The sequence below is a fragment of the Cetorhinus maximus genome, chromosome 5 (genome assembly GCF_964194155.1).
Source record: "Cetorhinus maximus chromosome 5, sCetMax3.hap1.1, whole genome shotgun sequence".
NCBI classification, from domain to species: Eukaryota; Metazoa; Chordata; class Chondrichthyes; order Lamniformes; family Cetorhinidae; genus Cetorhinus; species Cetorhinus maximus.
In genome coordinates, this window is record NC_135883.1 from 116,705,069 (window position 1) to 116,730,898 (window position 25,830).

Here is a 25,830-nt window from a genome sequence, read left to right on the forward strand (position 1 = left end):
CCTCACAGTTCTATTTTAGTTTTTGAAAATGTATATTGCATTGGCTACTCCTGCCTTTCAGGACCCCTTCATTCTTAACAGAACCTGAAATATAATTTCTAGTACCTGTGCTACTTTTTTCTCTCTCCGTTACCTTGGTTAGCCCCCATCACGAGTGCTGCATTCTGTTTATGGCACCACTCCTCAGGAAGGATCTATTGGACCAAGAGTGGGTTGAGGGGGGTGGATGGTGGGGGGGAAGTACAGTGCAGATTCAGTATGATATTGAGGTCTAAACACTAAGTTGAGGACATGTTGCATAAACTTGTATTCCTGAGTGTAGGAGATTGAGGGTGGTGAACTAATTGAGATCTTTAAAATGTTTAAAGGATTTGATGGTGTAGTTACAGAGAAAATATGCACTCTTGTAGGGGAATCGAGAACAAGGAACATAATCTTGCATGGGCCCACTGAGCTGAATGGCCTCCTTCTGTGCAATCATGACTATAATTCTATAATAAAATTGGAACCAAGCCATTGAGGAGCAAAATCAAAAACATTTTTCACACTAAGGTGAATAGAAATTTGGAACTCTACCCCCAAAAGGCTGTGAATGCTAGTGCAATTGGAGCTCTTCAGGACAGAGATTTTTGCTGGGTAAAAATGTCGAGGATTAAGCAACAAAGGTAAGAAAATGCATTTCTCTGTTAGCGTTTAGGAGTAGGCCATTTAGCCCTTCGAGTCTCCTCTGTCATTACAACACCATGGCTGATTTCTCCACATATGCTTTCTGACTTGTTGAATAGTTTTTGTTTCCAGCGTTTTTTTGCTATTTTTATATAGCACCTTTAATAAACTCAGAATGCACCAATGCATTTCACAACCAATGTAGTCATTGTTGTAATGTTATACCTTGTATATAAGAAAAAATTCAGCCAAATTGAACGCTTGATGCATTGAAAGATTTTGTCATTGCCAGGGAGTGATCACTGCTTTAGTTAGAAAATGAAAGGGCTTAAAGATGTTTTGTATTAAGAGTGCATATATGTGCCAATGGTGAAAATTATTCAAGTTTTCAATTTCTTTGAAACTTTTAGTCAACTTTTGAGTATTTGCAGTGGCAGCATTCCTCCTTGAACATTTTTTAATTCTTCTTGGGATCTTGGCATTGCTGACAAGTTGTTGCAAGCTGACAACATGTTATTTGACACCTGATTATTGATTGGCTTTTTGGAGTTTACTGAATCTTAAGTTTTTTTTTAAACGTTAAGCAAAAGTCAATTCCAACTCCCTCTGAATTTTATTTCCAAGCATAGGTAATTCCACAAATACAGGGGCAAATATTGTCAAATAAAGCCAGTTAGTGTATTTACACAAGTATCTATATATCTACTGTATCTCAAAAGCAGCTAGAACTAAGATTGAATAAAACAAATCTTCACACATGATGACAGTCTGGAGGAGTGGGGAGGTGCCTGTGGCTGGGAAGGAAAAAGCACTACAAGCCACCCATAACTCTTGAAGCCAACAGCTTGCTTCAGGTTTTACTACCTGAAGTATGTGCGCAGTGAACAATGAGAAGAAAGTACTGCCTAATTCCAATCCTGCACTCTGGCCTATCTGGTTTCGACAGGTGCCAGTCCCATCTTCCCAATGATCTGATTAGATGATGCTAGTAACTCCAATGCCAATGGGTGGAAAGCTCATTATACTTGTAAAATGTTGATGGCTGCATGTATGAGTGTTTTCACTACTGGGTAACTTGTGCATAGTTTAAGTTGATGTTCATAACTTCAGGTTATGAAATTCACCTTGGTCCTTTTCTTCCTATCCACGTAGAAAACTTATCAAACCACCGCACTCCTGTAGGTGAAGAACATTATTCAAGGAAAGTTTATATACTGTTAGTACTGTTAGGTTGCTAAAAAAAAACTTATGTCAGCCTCGCAATGACTTGCTATATATATATCTTCCATTCCTTATTTTACTGCATCATACAGGCTGTTCTGCCTCTCCAGCTAATGTAGTAAGGGACTGAACCTCTATTTATTCCAAAGTACTGCACATTAGTATGCTTAACAAGCAGTGGTGTCATCTCATTTGCTTATGCTAAAATTTGTTTCTCTGTTTCACTCTGCCAGCTTCTGAGGCACAAGTGAAAGTGGAGGACCAAAAAGGCCAGTTAAGCAGTCATTCAATTTCTACTACTGGGCAAGGTGTGAACTCTGAAACCAAACAAGGTGTGTGTTTTTAAATAGTCTGTTTTGCACTTTTTCTTTTCATTTATAAGGGAAATTTCAAGACCAGACCAGACTTGAAAAAAAATCAATTTTTTTACTAAATTTAAACGTATATATTACATTTTTAGTTCCCTTTTAAATGGTTTCACTTCAACTTCTAAGAAAGGACAATCCATGTATAGATCATTCTTTAGAAATCTACCTGTACTAGTCTGAATCATTTGCCTCCTAGTCCTATTCATGTAGTTTATTTTGTTATGTTTTTCCATATTTACTTTTTCCATATTGTCTAGTATATCTTTATAATATCACCTCTTGGACATCATCTTTGATTTGCTGCTCTGCACTGGTTACACATGTTGACTGTTGAGACTTAATACTAGTCGTTTGATAGTACAGAACTTAAGTATTGCTGAGAAAAGACACTTGTTAAAGCTTTGCGTCTTGCACTCATCAGGACAATTTGCAAGAATACCAAATGTAAAGGGAACAATAATTTATACTTCATGAGAAGAGAGTGCTGACTGGTTGGCAGGTGGTCTCCGGTAGAGTTGTTGACATGGAGAATGCATCAGTTAACTGATGACTGACAGTTGACTCCAAAAGCTTTGCTACCATCTAGAAGGACAAGGGCAGCAGATGCATGGGAACACCACAACCTGGAAGTTCCCCGCCAAGCCACACACCATCCTGAATTGGAACTATGTCACTGTTCCTTCACTGTGGCTAGGTCAAAACCCTGGAACTCCCTCCCTTACAGCTGTGGGTGTACCTGCACCACATGGACTGCAACAGTTCAAGACGGCGGCTCACTGCCACCACCTCAAGGGCAATTAGGGATGGGCAATAAATGCTGGCCTAGCCAGCAATGACCACATCCCATGAATGAAAATTAGAAATATACTTTTGAAAGTCCATATATTTTCCCCTGTATCATTCATCCCTACATGAACAACCACCACTGGATGCCTTCCTTTATCCCTGGGTTTTCCTTATTACCCTGTATTCAACACTGTTCTAGCTCCACATAGACAACATATAATCTGATATTGTCTTTGCTTAGCACTGTAAATGTAATCCAAAGAATCACCCCTAAACACCACATCAGTATATTTGGCTTTGGTTGCCTGATGGGGCTTTCTAACTAAAGGAAGTCTGGTCTCAGTTGGAATTTAGCACTGAAAGGCTAGTTGACTTGAAATTACTTTTGAGTTTCAGTGCATTGAGTCCATTCTTTTTAGTGAAAGGAAAGTCGAAACCTGTATTATGGCAGTTTCTGGAAGCTGTGTCTCCAGGACAGCCATAGGTAAAGTGCCTCATGCTGGATTAACCTTGAGTTCAAAGGTTAGTGAACTGGAAACATAGTTTGGAAACATATTGCACCAAATGGGAGGATGATATGTTCAGAGAGTCATAAAAGGTGATTACCCCAAAGAGAGAGAGAGGACGTGGATCACCATTTTCTTGAATGGGGTGGCAGGCGTTTGGACAAAGATGATTTTGTAAAGGAAGTATAAGAAACTCTTGGAGACCTTAAGCTGTTTGATATGCTAAATACCCAGAGTGCGAGTGACAGGACTTTTTAAAAAAAAATTCATTCATGGGATGTGGACTTCACTGGCTGGGCCAGCATTTATTGCCCATCCCTAGCTGCCCTTGAGAAGGTGCTGGTGAGCTTCCTTCTTGAACCGTTGCAGTCCATGTGGTGCAGGTACACCCATAGTGCTGTTAGGGAGAGAGTTCAGGATTTTGACCTAGCAACAGTGAAGGAACGGTGATATAGTTCCAAGTCAGGATGGTGAGTGACTTGAAGGGGAACTTCCAGGTGGTGGTGTCCCATCTATCTGCTGGCCTTGTCTTTCTAGTTGATAATGGCCGTGGGTTTGGAAGGTGCTTTCGAAGGAGCCTAGGTGAATTCCTGCAGTGCATCTTGTAGATGGTACACACTGCTGATACTGTGCGTCAGTGGTGGAGGGAGTGAATGCTTGTGGATGTGGCGCCAATCAGACGGGCTGCTTTGTCCTGGATGGTATCGAGCTTCTTGAGTGTTGCGGGAGCTGCACTCATCCAGGCAAGTGGAGAGTATTCCATATTGACCTTGTGATGGAAGGAAGGTTATTGATGAAACAGCTGAGGACACTACCCTGAGGAACTCCTGCGGTGATGTCCTGGAGCTGAGATGACTGATCTCCAACAACCACAACCATCTTCCTTTGTGCCAGGTGTGACTCTAACCTGTGTAGAGTTTTCCACCTGATTCCCATTGACTCCAGTTTTGCTATGGCTCCTTGATGCCACACTATGTCAAATGCGGCCTTGATGTCAAGGGCAGTCACTCTCACCTCAGCTCGGGTTCAGCTCTTTTGTCTATGTATGAACCAAGGGCTATAATGAGGTCAGGAGCTGAGTGACCCTGGCAGAACCCTAACTGGATGTCAGTGAGCAGGTTATTCCTAAGCAAGTGCTACTTGATAGCACTGCTGGTGACCCCTTCCATTACTTTACTGATGATGGAGAGTAGACTAATGGGGCGGTAATTGGCAGGGTTGGATTTGTTCTGCTTTTTGTGCCCAGGACATAGCTTGGCAATGTTCCACATAGCCGGGTAGATGCCAGTGTTGTAGCTGTATTGGAACAGCTTGGTTAGGGGCGTGGCAAGTTCTGAATATTGTCAGGGCTCATAGCCTTTGGAATATCCAGAGCCTTCAGCCATTTTTGATATCACATGGAGTGAATTGAATTGGCTGATGACTGGCATCTATGATGTTGGGGACCTCCAGCGGAGGCCGAGATGGATCATCTACTCGGCACTTCTGGCTGAAGATTGTAGCAAATACATCAGCCTTATCTTTTGCACTGATGTGCTGGGCTCCTCCATCACTGAGGATGGGGATATTTGTGGAGCCTCCTCCTCCAGTGAGTTGTTTAATTGTCCACCAGCAATCATGACTGGATGTGGTAGGATTGCAGAGCTTAAATCTGATCCTTTGGCTGTGGGATCACTTAGCCCTGTCTATCATTTGTTGCTTATGCCTGTTTGACACGCAAGTGGTCCTTGTGTTATAGCTTCACCAGGTTGACATCTCATTTTTAGGTATGCCTGGTGCTGCTCTTGGCATGCCCTCCTGCACTCCTCATTGAACCAGGGTTAATCCCCTGGCTTGATGGTAATGGTAGAGTGGGGGATATGCCTGGCCATGAGGTTACAGATTGTGTTTGAGTGCAATTCTGCTGCTGATGGCCCACAGCGCCACATGGATGCCCAGCCTTGAGATGCTAGATCTGTTCGCAATGTATTCCATTTAGCACTGTGGTAGTGCCACACAACACGATGGAGGATATCCTCAATGTGAAGGTGGGACTTCATGTCCACAAGGACGGTGGTGGTCACTCCTACTGTTACTGTCATGGACAGATGCATCTGTGGCATCTGTGGTGAGGATGAGGTTAAGTATGTTTATTTTTCCCTCACCACCTGCCGCACACTCAGTCTAGCAGCTATGTCATTAAGGACTTGGCCAGCTCGGTCAGTTGTGGTGCAAGTGAAGTCACAAGAAATGCTTCAAAGTCAGAGAGAAGAATTAAGTGCAGGAATGCATTGGTAGTGGAAAATTCACCAGTTAGTGGAGTGGTGTGTAGTCTCCCAAGTGCCAAGGTAAGGAACACTAACTGGATCCAAATGTTCTTAGAAATGTAGAGGAATTAGTTAAAAGGCATGATCAATTTTAGGGTAATCATCTTTTGCAATGTATGCAAGAGCTGATTACTAGATACTCTATGTCCAGTGACCAGTGATACAGTGGCAACATTTTCAAATACTTGTACAGAAACTGGTTAGAATCTGGCATTCTCAACAACAAACTGAATGCATGAATTATTTTGAAAGCAATTAGATACTTGCTCATAAGAGAAATATTGAAGGCTTTGGGAAGTGAGTAGGATAGTGGGATTGGGTTAAAAGCAAGCACAGCTTTGATGGGTTGAATGACCTAGTAGCCTCATTTTTAGATACAGTAAATACCAACAGAAGAGTTAATATTGTGATCTGCCACATATAATTCTTAAACCATTTTGAGTAATGCGAATAAGTTCTCTCTGAAGTTGGGCTTACTTCTGAAGTAAAAATGTTGCTTGGTTTTCAGATCTTCCTATGCTTAGTGTTGATGACAAGCAAAGACTCGCCAAGGAACGCAGGGAGATACGACAAAAGCAGCAAGGTAAGAAAATACATGCCTGCTGAATTTTTTTTTTAGTGTTTTCTGTTTCTGTTTAAGAAAATACATACACGTGATTTTTTTTAAACATTTGGAAAAAGTTTTTTCACAAGGGATATTGGGAATATGGATTGTATTACCATGGCCTGAATTTTTCGGATGGTGGGGTCTCCCTTCCTGCCATCCAAAGAGTTGGCGGGGAAGATGCTCAAATGAGCCTTATGTGACTGCAGATGGGGCTTCTGCCCCTCAGTCGGGAGGAAGTCGCACCCTAGAGAGCTGCTGGCCAATCTGATTGGCCGGCAGCCTCCAGTGCCTGCAGCGACAAGAGCTGCAGTGAACTGAAGAGGAAGTGCACAAACATGCTGGAGCCTAAGTCCTAGGACTGGAAGACAAAGTAAGTTAAGTGGACCCAGGGTGGGGAGGGTAGGGAAGGTCTGAAGGGGCGGAAGGGTTGGGGGTGGTGCGAGTCCACCTACCTCAACGTAAAATTACTGAGTGGTTGGGGCAGGTGGAAACCCAGAGGGAACCCTGTTCCTTCAATTTCAACTCCCTCTCCCCCACCTAAAAACCCACTAGCAGGGACATATGAAATCCTGGCCCATAAGTGTTTAAGCGGAGTCAACAATAGTGGACCAAAGCTAGCTATAATTTGTGAATGAACACCTGCCTTTCATTAGACTTGTCATCATTGCCTGTTTTGTGAATAGGGGATGTAACTGTGCATCTTCTCAGCCACTTGCGCAGTCAAATTGAAGCATAGCATATGAACCAAGAAAAGTTAGAATAGTTAATTTAACATCATATCAAGTACAGAAAGTAAAATAGAGAGGAAAATATATTGAATTGAGAGAGGTAGAAGAAGACAGTGCTTAATGTAAATTATAAAAAATTCCAACCATTAAAAGCCAAAGGAATGGAGCTCCACGCTTATGAAAATTAATTCTTCGTGCCAGAGAGATTATTTGGCAGTAACTAAGGCTTAGCGCACTGTTTTGAAAAAAAGGGTACTTGAGTTTAAAATGGGAAAACCCTAACCTTGTGGCAAGTTTAGTCCATATCTACCATGCAAGGACAGGGAATTCATGCAGTTCACTACATTCCAATGGGGAACCAGTCGGCCTGATGCCTTTCATGAAGTTCATGGAGGAGTGGTATATCTCAAACAGTAACGTCAGAACTTCTGTGTTTAACTGCGCATCTGTGCTTGCCTGAAGATGCTTTCAAACATTTGCAAGAATAATGTTGAATGCTTTTAGCCTCATTGTTAATTTTACAGTAAATTTTAGTCCAATATTTTAGCATGAATTTTGGTTAACACTTCAAAAATTAGAGTATGGTGAGCGCAAAATAGGATTGCTTCTCTGCTTTTTAAAATATCTAAATTTGAAGCTAAAAATTACATTGACTTTTTCTGATCTATTCCCACTTCCAAAAAAAACTTTCAGTCATCTGCATGCATACCATTTAAGGACTGAAGACTCTTATCACATAGATAATCCAGTGTTGACATTTCAGAATTGATGCACCATTGACTGTACAATTAAAATGTATAACATTTGAAATTTTAAACTTTTAATATTGCAAGAAACTTGCAATTTTACTCCTATAGTTCAAGAGTTTTGTTTGGCTTTATTTCAAAACAGTTGTCAGACTTAAGTTATGACCTTGTTTTATTGTTTAGCTGCAAGGGAACAACTGTTGCTTGAAAAAGAGGAAAAAGCAAGACAGCATTATGAAAAACAACTTGAAGAACGTAAGAAGAAAATTGAAGAACAAAGACTAAAAGAGGATAGACGGCGTGCAGCTGTAGAAGAAAAACGGAAGCAAAGACTTCAAGAAGAAAAAGTACGTTTTGCAAACAACTACAATAAATTTGGAGGAATCGAGCATTGTGCATCCTTCTCCCTTTCTTTCCTTATATCTTTGCTTCTATCTGTAATCTTTTAATTTTTAAAACCCAAACTGATTTTTAAAAATTTAATTACTGCATTCTGATTTTACAAAATCTTTACTTCTTACTTTCAACATTGATGCACTTCCCGATGGGCCTTGAGCAATGGTAATGATCAAAGCATGGACCATGTGATATGCTAATTTGGGAAATATGGAGAAGGGAAATGAGCATTATTTGCCAAATCAGTACCAGAACTATAAATGTTCTTGCAATGATTTACTATGTAGATCCATTGCATTTATGTATATAATCAAATGCAGCAACATTTGGATCTTGACAAAATACAAAAAGTGTTTGTACTGAAAGCATGCCTCATAAATTTCTGTTAATGTGCTGAACAATATTTCCATGTTTTGTGGATCACTTTAGATGAGTACTATAAGCTAATGCAAGCTTTTGTTTTTGAAGGAACGGCATGAAGCAGTTGTACGTCGCACAATTGAGAGAAGTCAGAGAATAAAGCAGAAGTCCAATAGATGGTCGTGGGGTGGAGCCCTACAAAGCAATGCAACCATTAACAGAGATGGTACATGTTATAGGACATATGGTAAAAATGTGTAATTGCAGTTGATAACCAGATCTAGTTAAAGCATGGAATGTCCCGACTGTCATATCCAGTTTCCAGAGTGGAAAATGTTCCACTATAAAAAAAAAAGTACCTTTTTGCTTTTTGATGAAACACAATAATTTTTCTTCCATATGTTCTTTTCCTGGAAATGAACATACTGTGAAGCAGTTTTTAAAATGTTGGGACAAAAATGTGTACATTTGTTTGTACTTGAATCCTAATAATAAGAGAAGCAATGCCTTATTGATAGTGGGATTTTGCAATTCATTTAAGTTGTTTTGGGTGACATGGGAAACTAATCAGCGCATTTATTAATATGCCTTTCTGAGAAGGGTTTCTCTGTTTTACAGTAGTTAAGAGTCTTGGGCATTCAAATTTTAATCTAGGTGCTTAATGGTGTTGGTATGCAATGACTAAGATTTTTTAAGAAATTCATTTTCATTGATATTAAGCTTCAATCTCCTGCATCTTTAAAAATGTCTTTAACTTTTGGTCATTTCTGTGGTATTACTTTACTTTGATCAACTTTTACTTTAGACTGATTCTGGCATGTATTTTGGTTTCCTTACTGGAATTTCATCATTGTTTTGCATCTGTTCCTTTCTTGTCCAGGTGATTTTGTTGAATCTTCATTCTCCTATCTCGATTTAGCAGGCCTTGAGTACCACTTAAGAAATAAGGGTGGTGCTTCTAAAGGTGGTACAGAAATAATATGATATTCCTCTTTACATATCTTTCACAACTCGTAATTGGACTTAGGTCCCCTTCTAAATAATCAACCCATTAACCTGTTCTTACACGTTTTATATTTTAGTACTTAATGTTTAGCTGCTTTACATAGTTTCTTAAATCACTACCTCTTGCTATTTGTAAGTTAATTTGTAGAGTTAGGCAGTGTTTTCTGACATTCAGAAACTGAAAATGTATTATAAAAATTTTTGTTCCATGCATGTAATTTAAATTGCAGTATAGTAAAATGGAAGTAGAAATAAAATGAGCAGACTTAAGCTTAGGCACAGACAATATTAAATGTCGCTTTAATGGGAAAAACCTAAAATCTCCATCTTCTAGATGAATAGGGTAATCAACTTCAATCACATTTTATCCTATTTTACAGAATTGAAAAGTAACTGTTACTGATTTTGCAGAAGTATATTTACAAGAGGAGGCTATTCAATTTGTTAAGCTTGTTCTGCCATTAATCTTATTATGACTAATCTATAGCTTAACTCCATTTTACCCATCTTGGTTCCACGCCACTTAACTACCTTTGCCTAACAAAAACACTATTAATCTCAATTTTGAAAATTTCAACTGATCTATCGTTAATGGTGTTTTGGAAGAAAGAGTTCCAGATTTTGACTACCATTTGTGTGGCAAAGTGCTTCCCGACATCAACCTTGAATGGCCTAGCTCTAATTTTAATATTATCCCCTCTTGTTCTGGATTCCCCACCAGAGGAAATATTTTCTCTCTCAACCCTTTTGAACATTTTATACCCCTCAATTATACCTTCTTAACTCAGGAATACAAATCTAGTCTATGTATGCAATTCTTCTCATTTAACCCTTTTAGCCCAAATGTCATTCTGGGTGAATCTGCACTCCACTCCCTTTTTAAGATCAGTACATTCTTCAAGTGTGGTGCCTAGAACGGAACACACTATTCCCAAGTGCAACCTAACAGAGCTCTATTCCATTTGAACTGTAACCACTTTACAGTTTGTTCTTTCCTCAGTTTATATGGGCAGCTCATCCTTTAGCCAGCTACATTTCCACACTAATCTTGCGTGACAAATTGCATTAGTTATTCTTTTTAAAGACAAAAGCTTAATTGAACCAGTTCTGCGTTCTACAAAATGTGCAATGCTGTTTAACCCTGCAGCTTACGTATAGAAGCATGCTTCATAACTCTCCTAACTCTTAATGTAGATTTGAAATATTGCAGTTGGTCTTTCAAGCTTTAATATTAGCAAAGAAAGCTTCATTGCTGTGTACAGGCAGTCAACTGCAAATATTTCCATTTGTTTTAGATGCAGATAGGCGGTCAGTTTCCACAATGAACCTTACGAAACATGCTGATCCTGTCATTAGCAAGCGGCTGTCATCCTCATCAGCAACATTATTAAATGCTCCAGACAGAGGTACCGTCTCAGCCTAATGTTTTCCATCTTAAATTTTTATATGAAGAAATACAAACACTAAGTTTCTTTTAGGTGGGGGTACAGTGTAATATTTTTTCTTTTCAGAGAAACTCAAGAATGTTTAGTGGTAGCAGTTGGTTTAATATTAAAATATTTCTTCAATTTTTTTTATTTTATCTAGACAAAACTATTGTATCTTGACTTATGGTAACCAGCTGAACTTGTTTTCCTATTGGCCAAGTAGTTTGTGTGGGAATAAATGCTTCAATTTTTACATACATTCTAGAAATGTTAAAATGAAACATTAGATACTATATCTCAAATCTAAAGTTTGATTATGCCTGCCATCCCTATTCCACATCCTTGCATCCTTCTTTGTTTATTCATTTTAATTTATTTGTTTCTGTTTTATGTAGTAAAAGATCCATTAATTTGTCTTCATTTTTTTCCCTCAACCTCCAAAAAAAGCATTAGGACAGTACTGTAAAAGATGTATGATCTTACAGCCTTATGCTAGCGGTTAAATAATTCCTCTTTGCAAGTTTAGAAATGCCATGCTTTGTTGTAATTTAGTGTTTTGGTCAAAAATCTGCTTGAGTCTTTCAAAAAAAAATTTCCAGAGTACTAGCTTTGTATACCAGTGCATCTCTTATTTATTGTTCTCCCATTCCTTTGTCAGTCTGGGAAATCTGTATTTTATTAATAACTGTTCTGAAGGTTATCTGGAGATTTACTTGGGCCAAGAGATAATCTGAAGGGAAGAGGAGGACAGTTGAGAGAATAGAAGAGACACGTTAACAGCATATTTGATTTTTGTACAGCTCTCAAGCAAAGGATTGCACCCTTTCTTAACCGACCTTGTAAGCCATGCTCTGCATCAACACCAGAAAAGTCCTGCTCAGAATCTAAACAAGGTCTTTCTAAAGAAAGATGAATGAATTTTACATTTGTCTGCAAGTTGCTCATTGGCTGCGCCATGAATTTAGCTGTGAAACTGTCTGGGAAGCACTTCCTTTCTATAATAACAAACGATCCCATTTTCCAAAACCATGCCGGTTGTGCTTTACCTTTTGGTCTTGTATATTGAATTTGCTTTAAGAACTTTTTAATGTTCTTTTTGGAAAACAAAGTAAGAGGCCAGAATTAAAATGGTGAAATTTCACATTTTTATTGTCAGTGTCATTCTTCTACAAATCTAAACTTAATCTATTTGGCTATAAAGATAAAAGTTTAGATTTATGAAGGAACAATGTAAATGTGGATTTCTGAAATAAATCACTTCCAATACAGCAATTTTTCCTTAAACATTTGCCTAAACTAAACACTAATATCTAACATTAAGGCTTTTGTACTGTTGGTACCTGAAGTCATTTATGATTTGATGTGCAGTAGAATAAATGTTGCAAGCTTCTTAGCAAACGTGGATTCAGTCTGCAGGGCAGGTATCTTTGGACTGCCCATCTCCCCACTGCTTCTGTGTTGTCCAACACCCAGTCCTTGATAAGTTGGAATTTCTTCCATTTGGACATTGGGAAGGCAGAAGTGCATTTGCTTTGACTCTCCTCAAAAGCTCTGTTCCCTCACCAACTCTATTCCCTCATCATTGATTCAATCCCACTCCCTGGCCACTGCCTGTAGGTAAACCGGACTGTTCACAACTTGGCAGCTTATTTAATGTTGAGCTAAGCTTCTGGCCTCATCCTATTTATCACCATGATTGCCGACTTCCACCTCAGTAATATTGTCCATATGCTACTGAAACCCTCATTTATGCTTTATGTCCAGACTTCACAATTCTCTCTGAATAACCTGCCATCTTTCAGTCTTCACAAATTTGAGTTCATCCAAAACTTTGCTCCCTTTACCCTAAATCACATCAAACTCTGTTCACCCATAAGCCCTGTTTTTTAAAATTATTTTCTCATGAGATGTGCGTGTCACTGGCAATGCCAGCATTTGTTGCCCACCCCTAATTGCCCTTGAACTGACTGGCTTGTTAGGCCATTTCAGAGGGCAGTGAAGAGTCAACCATATTTCTAGACATTCCAAAGCCATAGAAGGGTTTAAAATTTGATAAGGAGGTGATGGTATTGGATAAATTGTCTATACTTTAAAATTGATAATGCACTAGGACTGGTTGAGATGCATCCAAGGATACTGAGGGAAGTAAGAGTGGAAATTGCAGAGGCTCTGGCCAAAGTTTCTCAATCTTCTGTGGACTCATGGGTGGTGCCAAAGGACTGAGGAATTTGCAAACGTCACACCCTTGTTCAAAAAAGGGTGTGAAGATAAGCCCAGTGACTACAGGCCAGTCAGTTTAACTTCAATGGTGGGAAAACTTCTAGAAATAATAATTTGGGACAAAATTAATAGTCACATGGACCAATGCGGGTTAATTAAAGAAAGCCACGATGGATTTCTTGAAGGAAAATCATATTTAACTAACTTGCTGGAGTTTTTTGAAAGGGTAAAAGAATGTGTTCATGTGGTGTACATGGACTTTCAAAAGATATTTGATACATTGCCACGCAACAGACGTGTGAGCAAAGTTATAGCTCATGGGACAAAAGGGATATTAACAACATGGATATTAAATTGACTTAGTGACAGGAAACAGCAGTGGTTAATGCATATTTTTCGGGCTGGAGGAATGTTTGTTGTCGAGTTCCCCAAAGGGATCCTTTCTTTTCCTGATATATATTAATGACCCTGACCTTGGTGTACAGGACACAATTTCAAAATTTGCAGATGATAGAGAACTTAGAAGCATTATGAACTGTGGAGGATGATTGTGTAGAACTTCAAAAGGACATTAGACAAGTTGGTGCAACGGATGGGACAGGTGGCAGGTGCAGTTCAATACAGTGAAATGTAAAGTGATTCATTTTGGTAGGAAGAGCATGGAGAGACAATATAAAATAAAGGGCACAATTCTAAAGGTGGTGCAGGAGCAGAGAGACCTTTGTTGGGTGGGGTGGTGTGTGTGTGTGCATAAGTCATTGAAAGTGCCAGGGCAGGTTGAGAGCGCAGTTAATTAAGCATACAGTATCCTAGGCTTTTTTAATAGGGGCATAGAGTACAAGAGCAAGGAAGTTATGTTGAACCTGTATATGACACTAAATCGGCTGCAGCTGGAGCATTGCGTCCAGTCCTGGGCGCTGCACTTCAGGAAGGATGTGAAGGCAATGGAGAGAGTACAGAAAAGAGTCACGAGAATAGTTCCGGGGATGAGGAACTTCAGTAATGCAGGTAGATTGAAGAAGTTAGGACTGTTTTCCTTGGAGAAAAGAAAGATGAGAGAAGATTTGATAGAGGTAGATAAAAACATTAGTGGCCTGAACAGCATAATTGGGGAGAAACTATTCCCACTCTTGAAAAGCTCGAGAACAAGGGGCACAGATTTAAAGTAATTAGCAAAAGAAGCAAAAGCGATTGAGGGAAACCTTTTTCACGTAGCCAATTAAGATCTGGAATGCACTCCCTGTGTGTGTGGTGGAGGTAGGTTCTATTGAAGCATTCAAGCAGGATTTAGACTGTATTCTGAAAGGAAGAATATGCAGGGTTACAGGCAGAAGACAGGAGAATGGCACAAAGTAAATTGCTCATTCAGAGAGCTGGTGCAGACACAATGGACTCCTTCTTCCGTGCTGCAACAGTTCTGTGTGTCACATGTAGGCCAGACCAAGTAAGGATTGCAGATTTCCTTCCCTAAAGGACATTAGCGAACCAGATGGGTTTTTACTACTATCAATGATAATTGTCAAGGTCATCATTGCTGAGACTAGCTTTACATTCCAGATTTATTAATTTAATTCAATTTCCACCAGCTGCCATGATGGGCTTTGAACCTATGTCTCCAGAGCATTAGCTTGGGCCTCTGGATTACTAGTCCAGTGACATTACCATTGCACCACCATCTTCCCCTCTGTACTTGCATTGGCTTCTGATTTGGCAATGTCTCAATTTTAACTTTCTCATCTTGGTGTTCAAATCACGTAATGGCCTCGTTGCTCCCTATCCCTAACATCATCCAACTCTACAACCCTCAGTTCTCTGGTCTCTTGTCCAACCCCCTTTCCTCCACACTGGCTACATCTTCAACTGTAGGTCTCAAACTTTGGAATTCCCTCCCTAAACCTTTTCTTATGGATGCGATTTTATATGGACTTGGAGGCATTTGATAAGGTTCCACATAACGGAGTATTGATTAAATTGAGAGCACATGGAATCCGAGGTAACCTATTGGCTTAGGTGAGGAATCGTTTAGGGAGCAGGAGACGGAGTAGGCATATGGATACATACTCAAATTAGCATGATGTGACTATTGGTGTCCCTGGAGATCTGTACTAAGGCTCAGCTTTTTGCTGTATTTATTAATGACTGGGATGAAGGAATAGAGAGCTGGATATGTAAGGGATAAAGTAAAAGACGTAGATAAAAAAAAGTTGCAAAGGAAATTGATTGAGTAAATGGACAATGTTGGCAGGTGGAATTCGATGTAAGAGCATGTGAAGTCATTCACCTTGGGCCTAAGATATGGATCAAAGTATTTTGGAAGTGTTACAAAGCTAGGAACTGGGTGAGAAGTAATATTGAAAGGTCCAAGTATGGAAATTACAAAAGGTAGTGGGCAGATACAAAAAATGGGCTGATGGAATGTTGGCTTTTACCTCGAGGGCTAGAAAACAAAGGGGTGGAAGTTATGTTACAGCTGTACAGAACTTTGATTAGACCCCATCTGGAGTGTACTGCATTTAGTTCTGGGCACTGCATTTCAGGAAGAATATATATTGGCTTTGGAGAAGATGCTGTGCATATTCAACAGAATAATGCCATTACAGAAAGGGTTAAATTTTGAGGACAGGTTGCATAGACTAGGCTTGTATTCCCTTGAAATTTTTTTTATTCATTCATGGGATCTGGGTGCCACTGGCTGGGCCTTGAATATGGAAGATTAAGGGATAATCTAATTGTGAGGTATTTAATGTTCTCAAAGAAGTCAGTAGGGTCGATGCTGTACTAATTTGGATTTGTCAGTTATGAATTGCAATATATAATTTTTATATACACATACATGCACACACATGGCATTTTCCAATTCAGTAATTCATCCATAGTTATAAGATTGGCTCTCTAATTAAAAATTTCAGAAGAGCAAAAGGATTTGATTTCCAGACTGGTTTCACATTACAGTATTGCAGCTTAATTTTTGGAAGGCTTATACATTGCAAGTTTATGATGTTTTAATGTAATAATCCCTTTACACTGCAATGCATGAAATTAATTTTATTTTTGCCTGTTTTTATATATTGCCTTTCAAATATTTGTATATTTATGAAAGGTTCAACTTTTTGGTTACTTTACCTTGGTTACTTTGATTTAAAATGTCCTTTAAGACTTGATGCTTAATTGAGCTAAGGAGATGTATGTTGCTGAAGCATCTAATTTATCACATGTAATGTTCACTTTTCTAGTAAATTATACTGCCATTTTGGTGACATGCCTGTAGAACTTTTGCATTCACTGCTATCTTCAGCGACAGTCCACTAAGTTACACTGGTTTCTATCGATTAATTTAACGCCATATATGCTGCCGGTAACGCTTTTTTTCTCCCAGTACCAAACAATGACACAAGGGTCCACTTGAACATCAATGCACGGTGTTTAACTCTGCAAACAACCTATTTTGTTCAGGCCCTCCCTGCAGCTGCTCTGCCAAGTACTTCTATGCGTACTATTCAATTTATCTCGCGAAATGCATTTAAGTATGTGATATCTAACTTTTCTTAATCTATTCTGCATAGCCCGACGTTTGCAGCTCAGTCCTTGGGAAAGTAGCATTGTCACTCGCCTTCTGACACCTACTCACTCGTTTCTAGCTAGGAGCAGAAGTTCTGCTGCCTTGTATGGGAATGGTCAGGATGCAGGTAATTCTCCATATTAAAATGTAACTTTCTTAATTATGAAGGGCTAAAGTGACTATTTGTATGTTGACAGACTATTCAAAGCTAGTTACATTTGGATATTTGAAGTGAGTATGAAAATTGAGGAAATTAGCATTTTTTTTTTACTGGAATGCATAGTCCCAGTATGTAGGATACTGGTGATCAGATTGCAGCAGTGCAATTCTAATTCTACATTAATAGTATTAAAACATATATTTCACTTAAGTTTATTATGTGAAATTTATTAGAGATTTTAGATTTGGAATCTGAAACTAACTAACTAAATAGTACGGTGTAGATCTAGAGCAAGCAAACCAAACTGGAGAAACATTCAAATCGACTCTTTGGTATTATTAACAAGCTTCAAAAAGTATTATGGAAGTGATACCAATAATTATGCAGACCGTAAACAGTGCAAAGCTGTATTTCCAGTCTGATTTACTAGAATTCCTGGTTTCAAAGTAATGATAAATTAAATCAATATGACTTTATTGCTTATCTAGCTTTGGTTGTGTTGTGGTTTGAGAAAGCGATGATTAAGGTTCACTGAGCTGGGAAGTCACAAGCCTACTGTGCTTGGTTTTCCATTCATTAATTTAAATTGATAGGAAATTTAGGCATTTCAGACTTGTGATTTTCCCAGCCAGCATTCCCTATTAAAACTGTTCTAACCATGGAATCAGTTCTCTAATTTCACCCATTCCTTTTTTTTAATGAAGTTGATGTACTATTGAACAGAGTTATGTGGATTGTATGCCCAGTAGAAATTTTTAGGTTCTGAAAGATGCAATATTCTTATTGTGAATAACTTGATATCTACATATGGTGCATGGAGTGGATTGCATCCCACAAGTTTATGGATGTGTACAGGCTTCACATGAAATTTCTTTGGTTTAAATATTAGCAATAGTACAGTTTATTAATTAGGCTTCCCTGAATGCAACTTCTAGTGTATTACTGAGCCATACATCTAGGTCCCAAATTCACTGACTGAGTTATGCTCTCAGGACAGTGGTGGAGACATTAAAATTGATCAGTGATCTCAGGGCTAAAAAGGGCAAAAGAATAAAGAAATTATTGTAGCTAGTTCCTGTCGACAGTCCACTACCATCGCTAAGTCAATCTGTTTATACGTTAGAAAGGGACAAGCTTAGTTGTGATATTCCCCATGATCAAATACATGAAGACTGGCCATTTCATTTAAGCAATAGGAAGCTACCAACAATGGATACTTTGTCTTACGATACTGCAGTCAGCAGAGGAGGAAGAGACGATAATTGGGGAAAGAAATTTCCATATTGCCCTTGAACAAATGGAAATTTTTCATTTCTCCCTCCTCGTAACTGCAATTGGTACATATTTATTCATGAGTTGTTTTAGAATATTGCAACAATACTCTTGTTTTGAACATTCTTTTCTATATGTTGCATGTATCTTAATGCACGAGTGCTGCTTGCAAGGAATGTGGGGACACTACAGTAGGGAGAAAGAGTGAGCTGTGTGGGGGGGTGGGGAAGAGGTGTTCAGTTATGATTATCCTGTGCCAAATTCTAATTCTAAACTCCTTTTTATTCTACTTTTTAAATTGATAGCTGATTCTAGTACTGCTCAGACTGTAGGACTCCACCTGAAATGCTCAAAAGAAAATAAAATGCAAGAGGATTTAAATTCAAAACTTGTTGTAAAGGGTCATACTCCAGTATAAAAATTAGAACCATGTTAGCTGAGAATCTGAAACTAAGGTTGGAAATGTGGCAAGTGTGCAACTTAAAATTGAAAATGAGAAATTCTTTCCCATCAGCTAAATAAAACATCCAGCCAACATATGTCTAATTTACCAACTTCTTTAAAAATACATCTTAGAGCAGTTTGTAAACCCACCGACTATAAAATTTGGCCAGCTATTAAACTCAATGTCCCACCAACAAGATGTTGTTTTGCTTCATTAAATCAGAGTATCCACGGTAGTTAATTTTGAAATGTGGCAGTGATGCATGTTGACTGCTTGAGCTTTGTATGTTGCAAGCTAGGCTTTGGAAAAAGTGTGAATTTTCTAATGCAATTAAGTAATTTTAACAGTATCTCACCTGGAATATTGCACTTCTGTTTTGAAGCTTGTTTTAGTTAATTGCCTGACATACTGTTTTACTGTTGCTCTATTTAAAGTGAGACCTATTCTGTTGATCTTTTCTAATAAAAATCTGTTCTCTTTCTGTTCTCTTAATACACTGTGCTACTAGTTTACAGTGCCTGCTTTCTTTGTGTATTATCAGTGTTTTGACAGCTGAATGGATGTAATGTTAAAGGAGCTATAATTTGAACAATTACAGTACCTAAATGTGTTTCAGCCAAGCAGCTGTTTGTAATCTATTACCTATTCACTATTGACAAATGTGTGCAAGTTTCTCAATGCATGTATTTTGGCTGCACTAATACCAAAACCATTACTGACTGTTGAAAAGTTTGATCATTTGGGAGAATTTATTTCTTGGAGGGATGTGACAATGGACTATGTATGCATTTTTGGCCAATTGTTATAGACATAGTTGCTACTGTAGCCGAGTGCTAGCATATAACTTTAATTTTGTACATAGGAAAAGTGCACACACTCAAGTTACTGTGCCAGATTTTGTAATAGAAATGACAGTGAGGTTAATGATGCTCACAGTTATTGCAAGGTAAATCGAACAGCTACATCCGGATCCACAGATGCATAGTTGAACACACAAGTCAGGAATATGCAGTCAAGAGTTCCCCTGCTCATCTAAAAGCTTTGCTATAACGATATCTCACTGAGGAACTCCACATCCAGCTGCTGTACCTGATAGAAGCCCAGTAGCAAACATGCTAGAAAAAGCTACAGTTTGTCCATTTGTTTACGTAGAAATTTTTAACATCTTGCTGTCAAATAACCTCTTTGGCACTGAAAATAAATGTTTTAATTATTTTTGGAGATCTTTTTTAAAAAAAAACATTTAATTATCTTTCTCTTGTATCTCTCTCTCTTAAACACATCTGTTCTGTTGGGACGGACTCCATTTGAATCATGCTGGGACCAGTGTCCAGGTGAATTGTATAACTAGGGTTGTATATAGCATTTAAACTAATTAGTTGGGGGAAGGGTTCAATTGAAGGGAAGTTTTAAAAAATCAAAAAGAACCGAGAGAGCAGAGGTGCAAGGTAGTGAAGAGGCGAGTGATCATTAAAGTGTGACAGGAAGGGGCAGAAAGTTTAAGCACAAGAGTATAGCAAAAATTAGAACCAGAATGAGTAATAATGGTAAAATCTAAATGCACACAGCATTTGTAACAGGATGGATGAGTTGACGGCATAAATAGAAATAAATGAATATGACTTGATAGCTATTACAGAGACGTGGTTGTAGGGTGACCAAGACTCTGAACTCAATATTAAAGGGTATTCAACGCTCTGGAAAAATAGGCAAAAAGGAAGAGGAGGCGGGGTAGCTTTGTTAATAAAGGAGGGTATCAGTGTGGTGGTGAGCAGTGACAATAGGTGCAATAGATCACGATGTGGAATCAGTTTGGGTGGAAATAAGGAATAGCAAAGGGAAGAGGTCACGGGTGAGGGTCGTTATTTGGCCCCCGAAGAGTTGCTTCACTGTAGGACAAAGTATAAATCGGTAAATAATGGAGGCATGTAAGAAGGTCACTACAATTGTCATGGGTGATTTTAACCTGCATATGGACTGGACAAATCAGATTGGCAGGGGTAACATGGAAGATGAATTTGTAGAGTGCATCAGGGATTGTTTCTTAGAGCAATACATTGCAGAACCTACCCGGGAACAGGCTATTTGAGATCTAGTAATGTGTAATGAGAGAGATCGTAATTAAGGATCCTCTAGGAGGTAGTGATCACAACATGGTAGAATTTCAAATTCAGTTTGAGGGTGAGCAACTCGCCAAAGTGCAGCAAGTAATTAAGAAGGCAAATGGAATTTTGGCCAGTATTGCTAGGCGGTTGGAATTTAAAAATAGGGAAGCCTTGTTGCAACTGTACAGGCTGTTGGTGAGGCTGCATCTCGAGTACTGTGTACAGATTTGGTCCCTGAATTTAAGAAAGGATATACTGGCTTTATAGGCAGTTCAAAAGTGATTCACTAGGCTGATTCCTGGGATGAAGGGGGGTTGACATATCAAGAATGGCTAAACAGGTTAGGCCTTTATTCATTAGAGTTTAGAAGAATGAGGAGCGATCTTATTGAAACATACAAGATTCTGAGGGGGCTTGACAGGGTAGATGTTGAGCAGATGTTTCCACCAGTGGGGGAATCTTGAACTAGGGGACATAGTTACAGAATAAGGGGACACTCATTTAAAACTGAGATGCGAAGGAATTTCTTCTCTGAGGGCAGTGAATGTCTGGAATTCTCTACCCCAGAGAGTTGTGGAGGTTAGATCACTGAAAGTATTTAAAGAGGTAGATAGATAGATTTTTGAAATATCAGGGAGTTGAGGGCTATGAGGAGCTGGCATGAAAGAGGAATTGAGGCCTAGGGCAGATCAGCCATGATCTTATTGAATGGTGGGGCAGGCTTGAGGGGCCGAATGGCCTGCTACTGCTCCTATTTCTTATGTCCTTTCTGCTTCATCGTTCTACTTCATTACGTAGAATATTTAATTTGATGGCAAACTAATTTACTAATCCTGGTTTAGCCTCTGCATGTCCCAGTAAGGATTCTTGAATCTGGTTAAGGAGATGCACCCAGATCTTTTTGTTCCCATATGTTCTGTAGGGAATGCTGTGTGGCTTTTGATTTCTAATTATAAAGTTCCAGTACAAAACCCCTTTGAAAGTCTTTGGGCAAGTGTAAGCGTGAAGAATAATTGGTGCCATTTGTTCCCCACTGACAGCACAATCCAGACCAATGTGTTGTGCATTGGTTTCTTGAACATAGACAAATAGTACTGATGAAATAATTTTGATTGGGATGCTTTAAAATAGATATTTTACATATAGTTTCCAATTTATTTGGTATAAGTGTCTTAAATTTGCCTCTTTTAATATTTCTACTTGTTTCAGTTAAAAGCTAAAATCACATTTCAGTTAGTCCTTTGCACAATGCATTTATATTCTTATGCCCCTATGAGACAGGCAGAAATGGTTTTGGTAGCTCTTTCTTTTTGCATTCCTTTCAAGCTAATACTTGCTGTCTTTTCTTCTCTTCTTTCATTCTTGTTCTACTCCTTTCATCTACTTATCATAATACTGCAGTTATCCCAATTTGTCCTCGTTCAGTATCTGCCAGCTCTATTACCCCACCAACTTGTAAGAATCTTCATGGTAGGATGTCTGACTGGCCAAGGTTCATAGTTGCCACACATGATGTCAGTGGGCAGAGGAGACCAGCTCATCCTCCAAAGGTAAGCAGCTGTATTGCAATAATGTGTAGTGCACAAAAAATGTAGTGAACAGCAATATTTCCACAAGTAACTGTTTCCTGTCAAACAATGTTTATTTACTAGCATGTTGAATTCTAACACTTCGCTGTGGGAGCAAAAAACATTAAATCCTGAAAGTACAATTGAGAAAAAGGTTTTAGTTTCTAACAAAAAATGTTGCCATAAGTTAGCTTTTAAAAAAGCTTGTTTTGAAATTTGTAATGAAGCAATCAGTATTCATTATTAAATGGGTTTCAAACATGCTGAGAAAAGGTGATCAGATGTATGGCCTGCATCCAAATAAACTAAAAATGCCTTAAGTTGTTTTTCATATTTAATAAAATTATTATAGGAGAACTCAGTTAAGCTTTTTAAGTATAACTTTCAGTAGTTACAGAATTATCTGGTCAATGTTCTGAACCATAAACTGCAGTATAATGGAGAAAATTTGTTTACCGTATTTGCATCTCTATTCTAAAGAAAATTTCTGCAATAACACCATAGTCTACTGTTGTGCAGGACACCTTAAATGGTAATTCTGCTCAAATAAAATAACACTGATTACATGCTAACTATTGCTGTGAACTATGCTAAATTGTCTATGCATGCTGCACACTCCTTAGACTTGTTAATTTCATAGTCACAAATGATCATCTTGTCCATGAAACCGATTTCCTGCTCCTTTGACTCTATTCCTATTAAACTGCTGACAACCCAACTTCCCTTTTTGGCCTCCATGTTAACGGTTCTCTCTCTTCAGGTACTGTCCTTTTAAAATTGCCTGTTGTCGCCAAAAAAAACCTTGACCTCTCCACCCTTGCAAACTGCATCACCACCTCCAGCCTTTGTTTCCCCTGACAAGACCTTGAACGTGTTGTCACCTCCCAAACCATGTCCATCTATTCCGCAATTCCATGTTTTTATCTCTCCAATCAGATTTCCACTCTTGCCACACTACTGAAACAGATCCTGTAAGTCACAAATGGCATCCTTTGTGACTGACAAAGGTATGCAATCCCACCTCCTCCCCCTCTACCTGCCATCACCACCTCCACCCCCCACCACCCACTGCCGCGGCCTCCTCTGCTGCCACCACCTCCTTCCTCTTCCAACTCCTGCACTGCCACCGCCCCCGCCACCCTTCCCACTGTTTGTCATTTACCTGTTGCCTCTAGGCAAATTCATCCAAAAATATGTATTTACATACACATGTTGACAACAACTGGTTCTACCTCATATTATCTCTTTCGACCCCTCCACTGTTTCAAAGTTGCTAGGCTGCTTGTTTAGCATTTAGTACGGGATGAATAGTAATTACCTCCAACTAAATATTAGAAAAAGCGAGCTATTCAGTTTGCTCACTATTCACTGACTCGGTCCCTTTACTTGCCACCTGTCTGAGGCTGAATCAAATTTTTTGCAACCTTGTGTCACATCTGACCCCAAGATGAGCTTCTGACCATATATCCACACCATCACCAGTGCTACTTATTTTCCACTGTAACATTGCCCAACTCCATCCCAAATCAGTTTACCTACTGCAGAAACCCTCATCCATGCCTTTGTTTCCCCTAGACTTCACTTTACTGATGCACTCCTGGTCGGCCTCCCACTTGCTACCTATTATAAAGTTGAAGTCACCCAAAATCTGCTGCCGGTGTCCTAACTTATACCAAGTCCTGTTCACCCATCACCTCTTGCTGGCTGACCTGTAGGGGGTCCCCCTTTTCCCTCAGAGACCTTCTCCACACTCAAGTTCGTGACACCAGATTCACAAGTGTATGGCTTGAACAGAATGACCAGCGAGACAATTTTCCTCTGATAATTCACAATTGCTTTATTGAATCACCCACAACCCCACAGTACAAAACCCCAAAATTGACTCGGGCTTAAATTTACAAAAATGCTAACTCCACACAAACTCCCCACGTCTCAGTTTAAATTTAGAAAAACACAGGCAAAACCCCACGTCTTGTCCTGAAACCTTAAAAAAAAACCTCAGACCAATATCATCAAGATATGGCTGAAACAAGTTACTGGCAAAAACACCAAGTTTTTGCCCCAAATCTTCACAAAACCCTCAGACCAATATCACTACGATTTGGCTGAAACTTAATCCCCAACACAGCTGATCTGTCCGGTGTTGAATGTAGGCCTGAGTCAAGGTGACCAGCCCTGACCATCCTTCCAACTGCAGGCCAGATACTCAAATCTGCTCTACTTTTATAATAATTTAACTCAGCCATGTCAAAACATATTTCCTGTTGTTCCAATGTCCATTTAGTTGATTCCACGCAAAGTCCAGACAAATGTCATCAGCTCCTGCTGGTTGAAACAATATAGAGTTTTCCATGCAAGATGTATCCAGATGAATATTATCAGTTCTCATTGTATGAGCAATTCTCCTGCTGTTTGAGGTGGCTCAGTAACAGCACCTGACTCCAAAGTTAATGAGGGTTTGAATGACCCTCTTTCCAGTACTACTGTCTGTGATGCAGACCTTAGCTGCATAATTCCATGAGTTCATTGTATTGATATGTCCTTTGTGCCATTGTATTGGCTAATCAAACTTCTATATTGCATTAGTCAATGTCAAAATCCTGCTGATGAGTTGCTGTGTTTTTAACTAACTGTGGATACCAAATATCCACATTAACCCCTTGCTGCCCAACCCTGTACTGCTGACTGCAGCTTCTCTTTTTTTGTAAATTATAATTCCAATCATGAGGCCGTAACATGTCCGTGGGTTTGAAATTATGTTCCATAAATTTCCCAGTTGGAAGGGATTCCAATCCTACAGACCTACATTGGCTCCTGGCTAAGCAATCCCTCCATGGCCTCGTCCCTCGGTATCTCTAATCTCCTGCAGCCTATCAACCCTCAATTATCTGCTCCTCTAATTCTGGCCTCTTGAGCATCCCTGAAAGTAATTGCTCCACCGTTGGGTGGCTGTGCCTTCAGCTGCCTTGGCCCTAATCTCTGAAATTCCCTCCCTTAAACTCTCCACGTCATTTTCCCCCTTTTTTTAAGACACTCCTTGAAACCTGTTTCTTTGACCAAGTTTCTGGTTGTCTGTCCTAATATTTCCTACGTGGCTCAGTGTTGTATTTTGTTTATATTGATCCTGTGAAGCACCTTGGGATGTTTTGGTACTTTAAAGATACTATATAAATACAGGTTGTTATTTCAAAGTTGTCATACTCCAGAACAATGAATGATAAAAGTAGAGCCAATCTTTACACACTCTTATAAGCTTTTATTTGCAGAGATAAATATTAAAAAACATGAATCTCCTAACCCAACAGCCCAGTTTCAGCCTGTCCCTATTTAAACGTCCTTTATAATCTATAAATAATACATAATCTAAAATTATTTATAA

General features: G+C 39.1%; 1 protein-coding gene across 1 annotated transcript in view; it reads left to right on the plus strand.

The window, feature by feature from the left end:
* map7b (microtubule-associated protein 7b) overlaps nt 1–25,830 on the plus strand; it is a 120,872-nt gene that overhangs the window by 58,516 nt on the left and 36,526 nt on the right. The window contains exons 2-8 of the mRNA XM_078542343.1: nt 2,121–2,219; nt 6,362–6,436; nt 8,118–8,281; nt 8,799–8,937; nt 10,991–11,101; nt 16,906–17,028; nt 22,285–22,433. Of these exons, the coding sequence (XP_078398469.1) occupies nt 2,121–2,219; nt 6,362–6,436; nt 8,118–8,281; nt 8,799–8,937; nt 10,991–11,101; nt 16,906–17,028; nt 22,285–22,433 (860 nt within the window). The remainder of the gene's footprint in view (nt 1–2,120; nt 2,220–6,361; nt 6,437–8,117; nt 8,282–8,798; nt 8,938–10,990; nt 11,102–16,905; nt 17,029–22,284; nt 22,434–25,830) is intronic.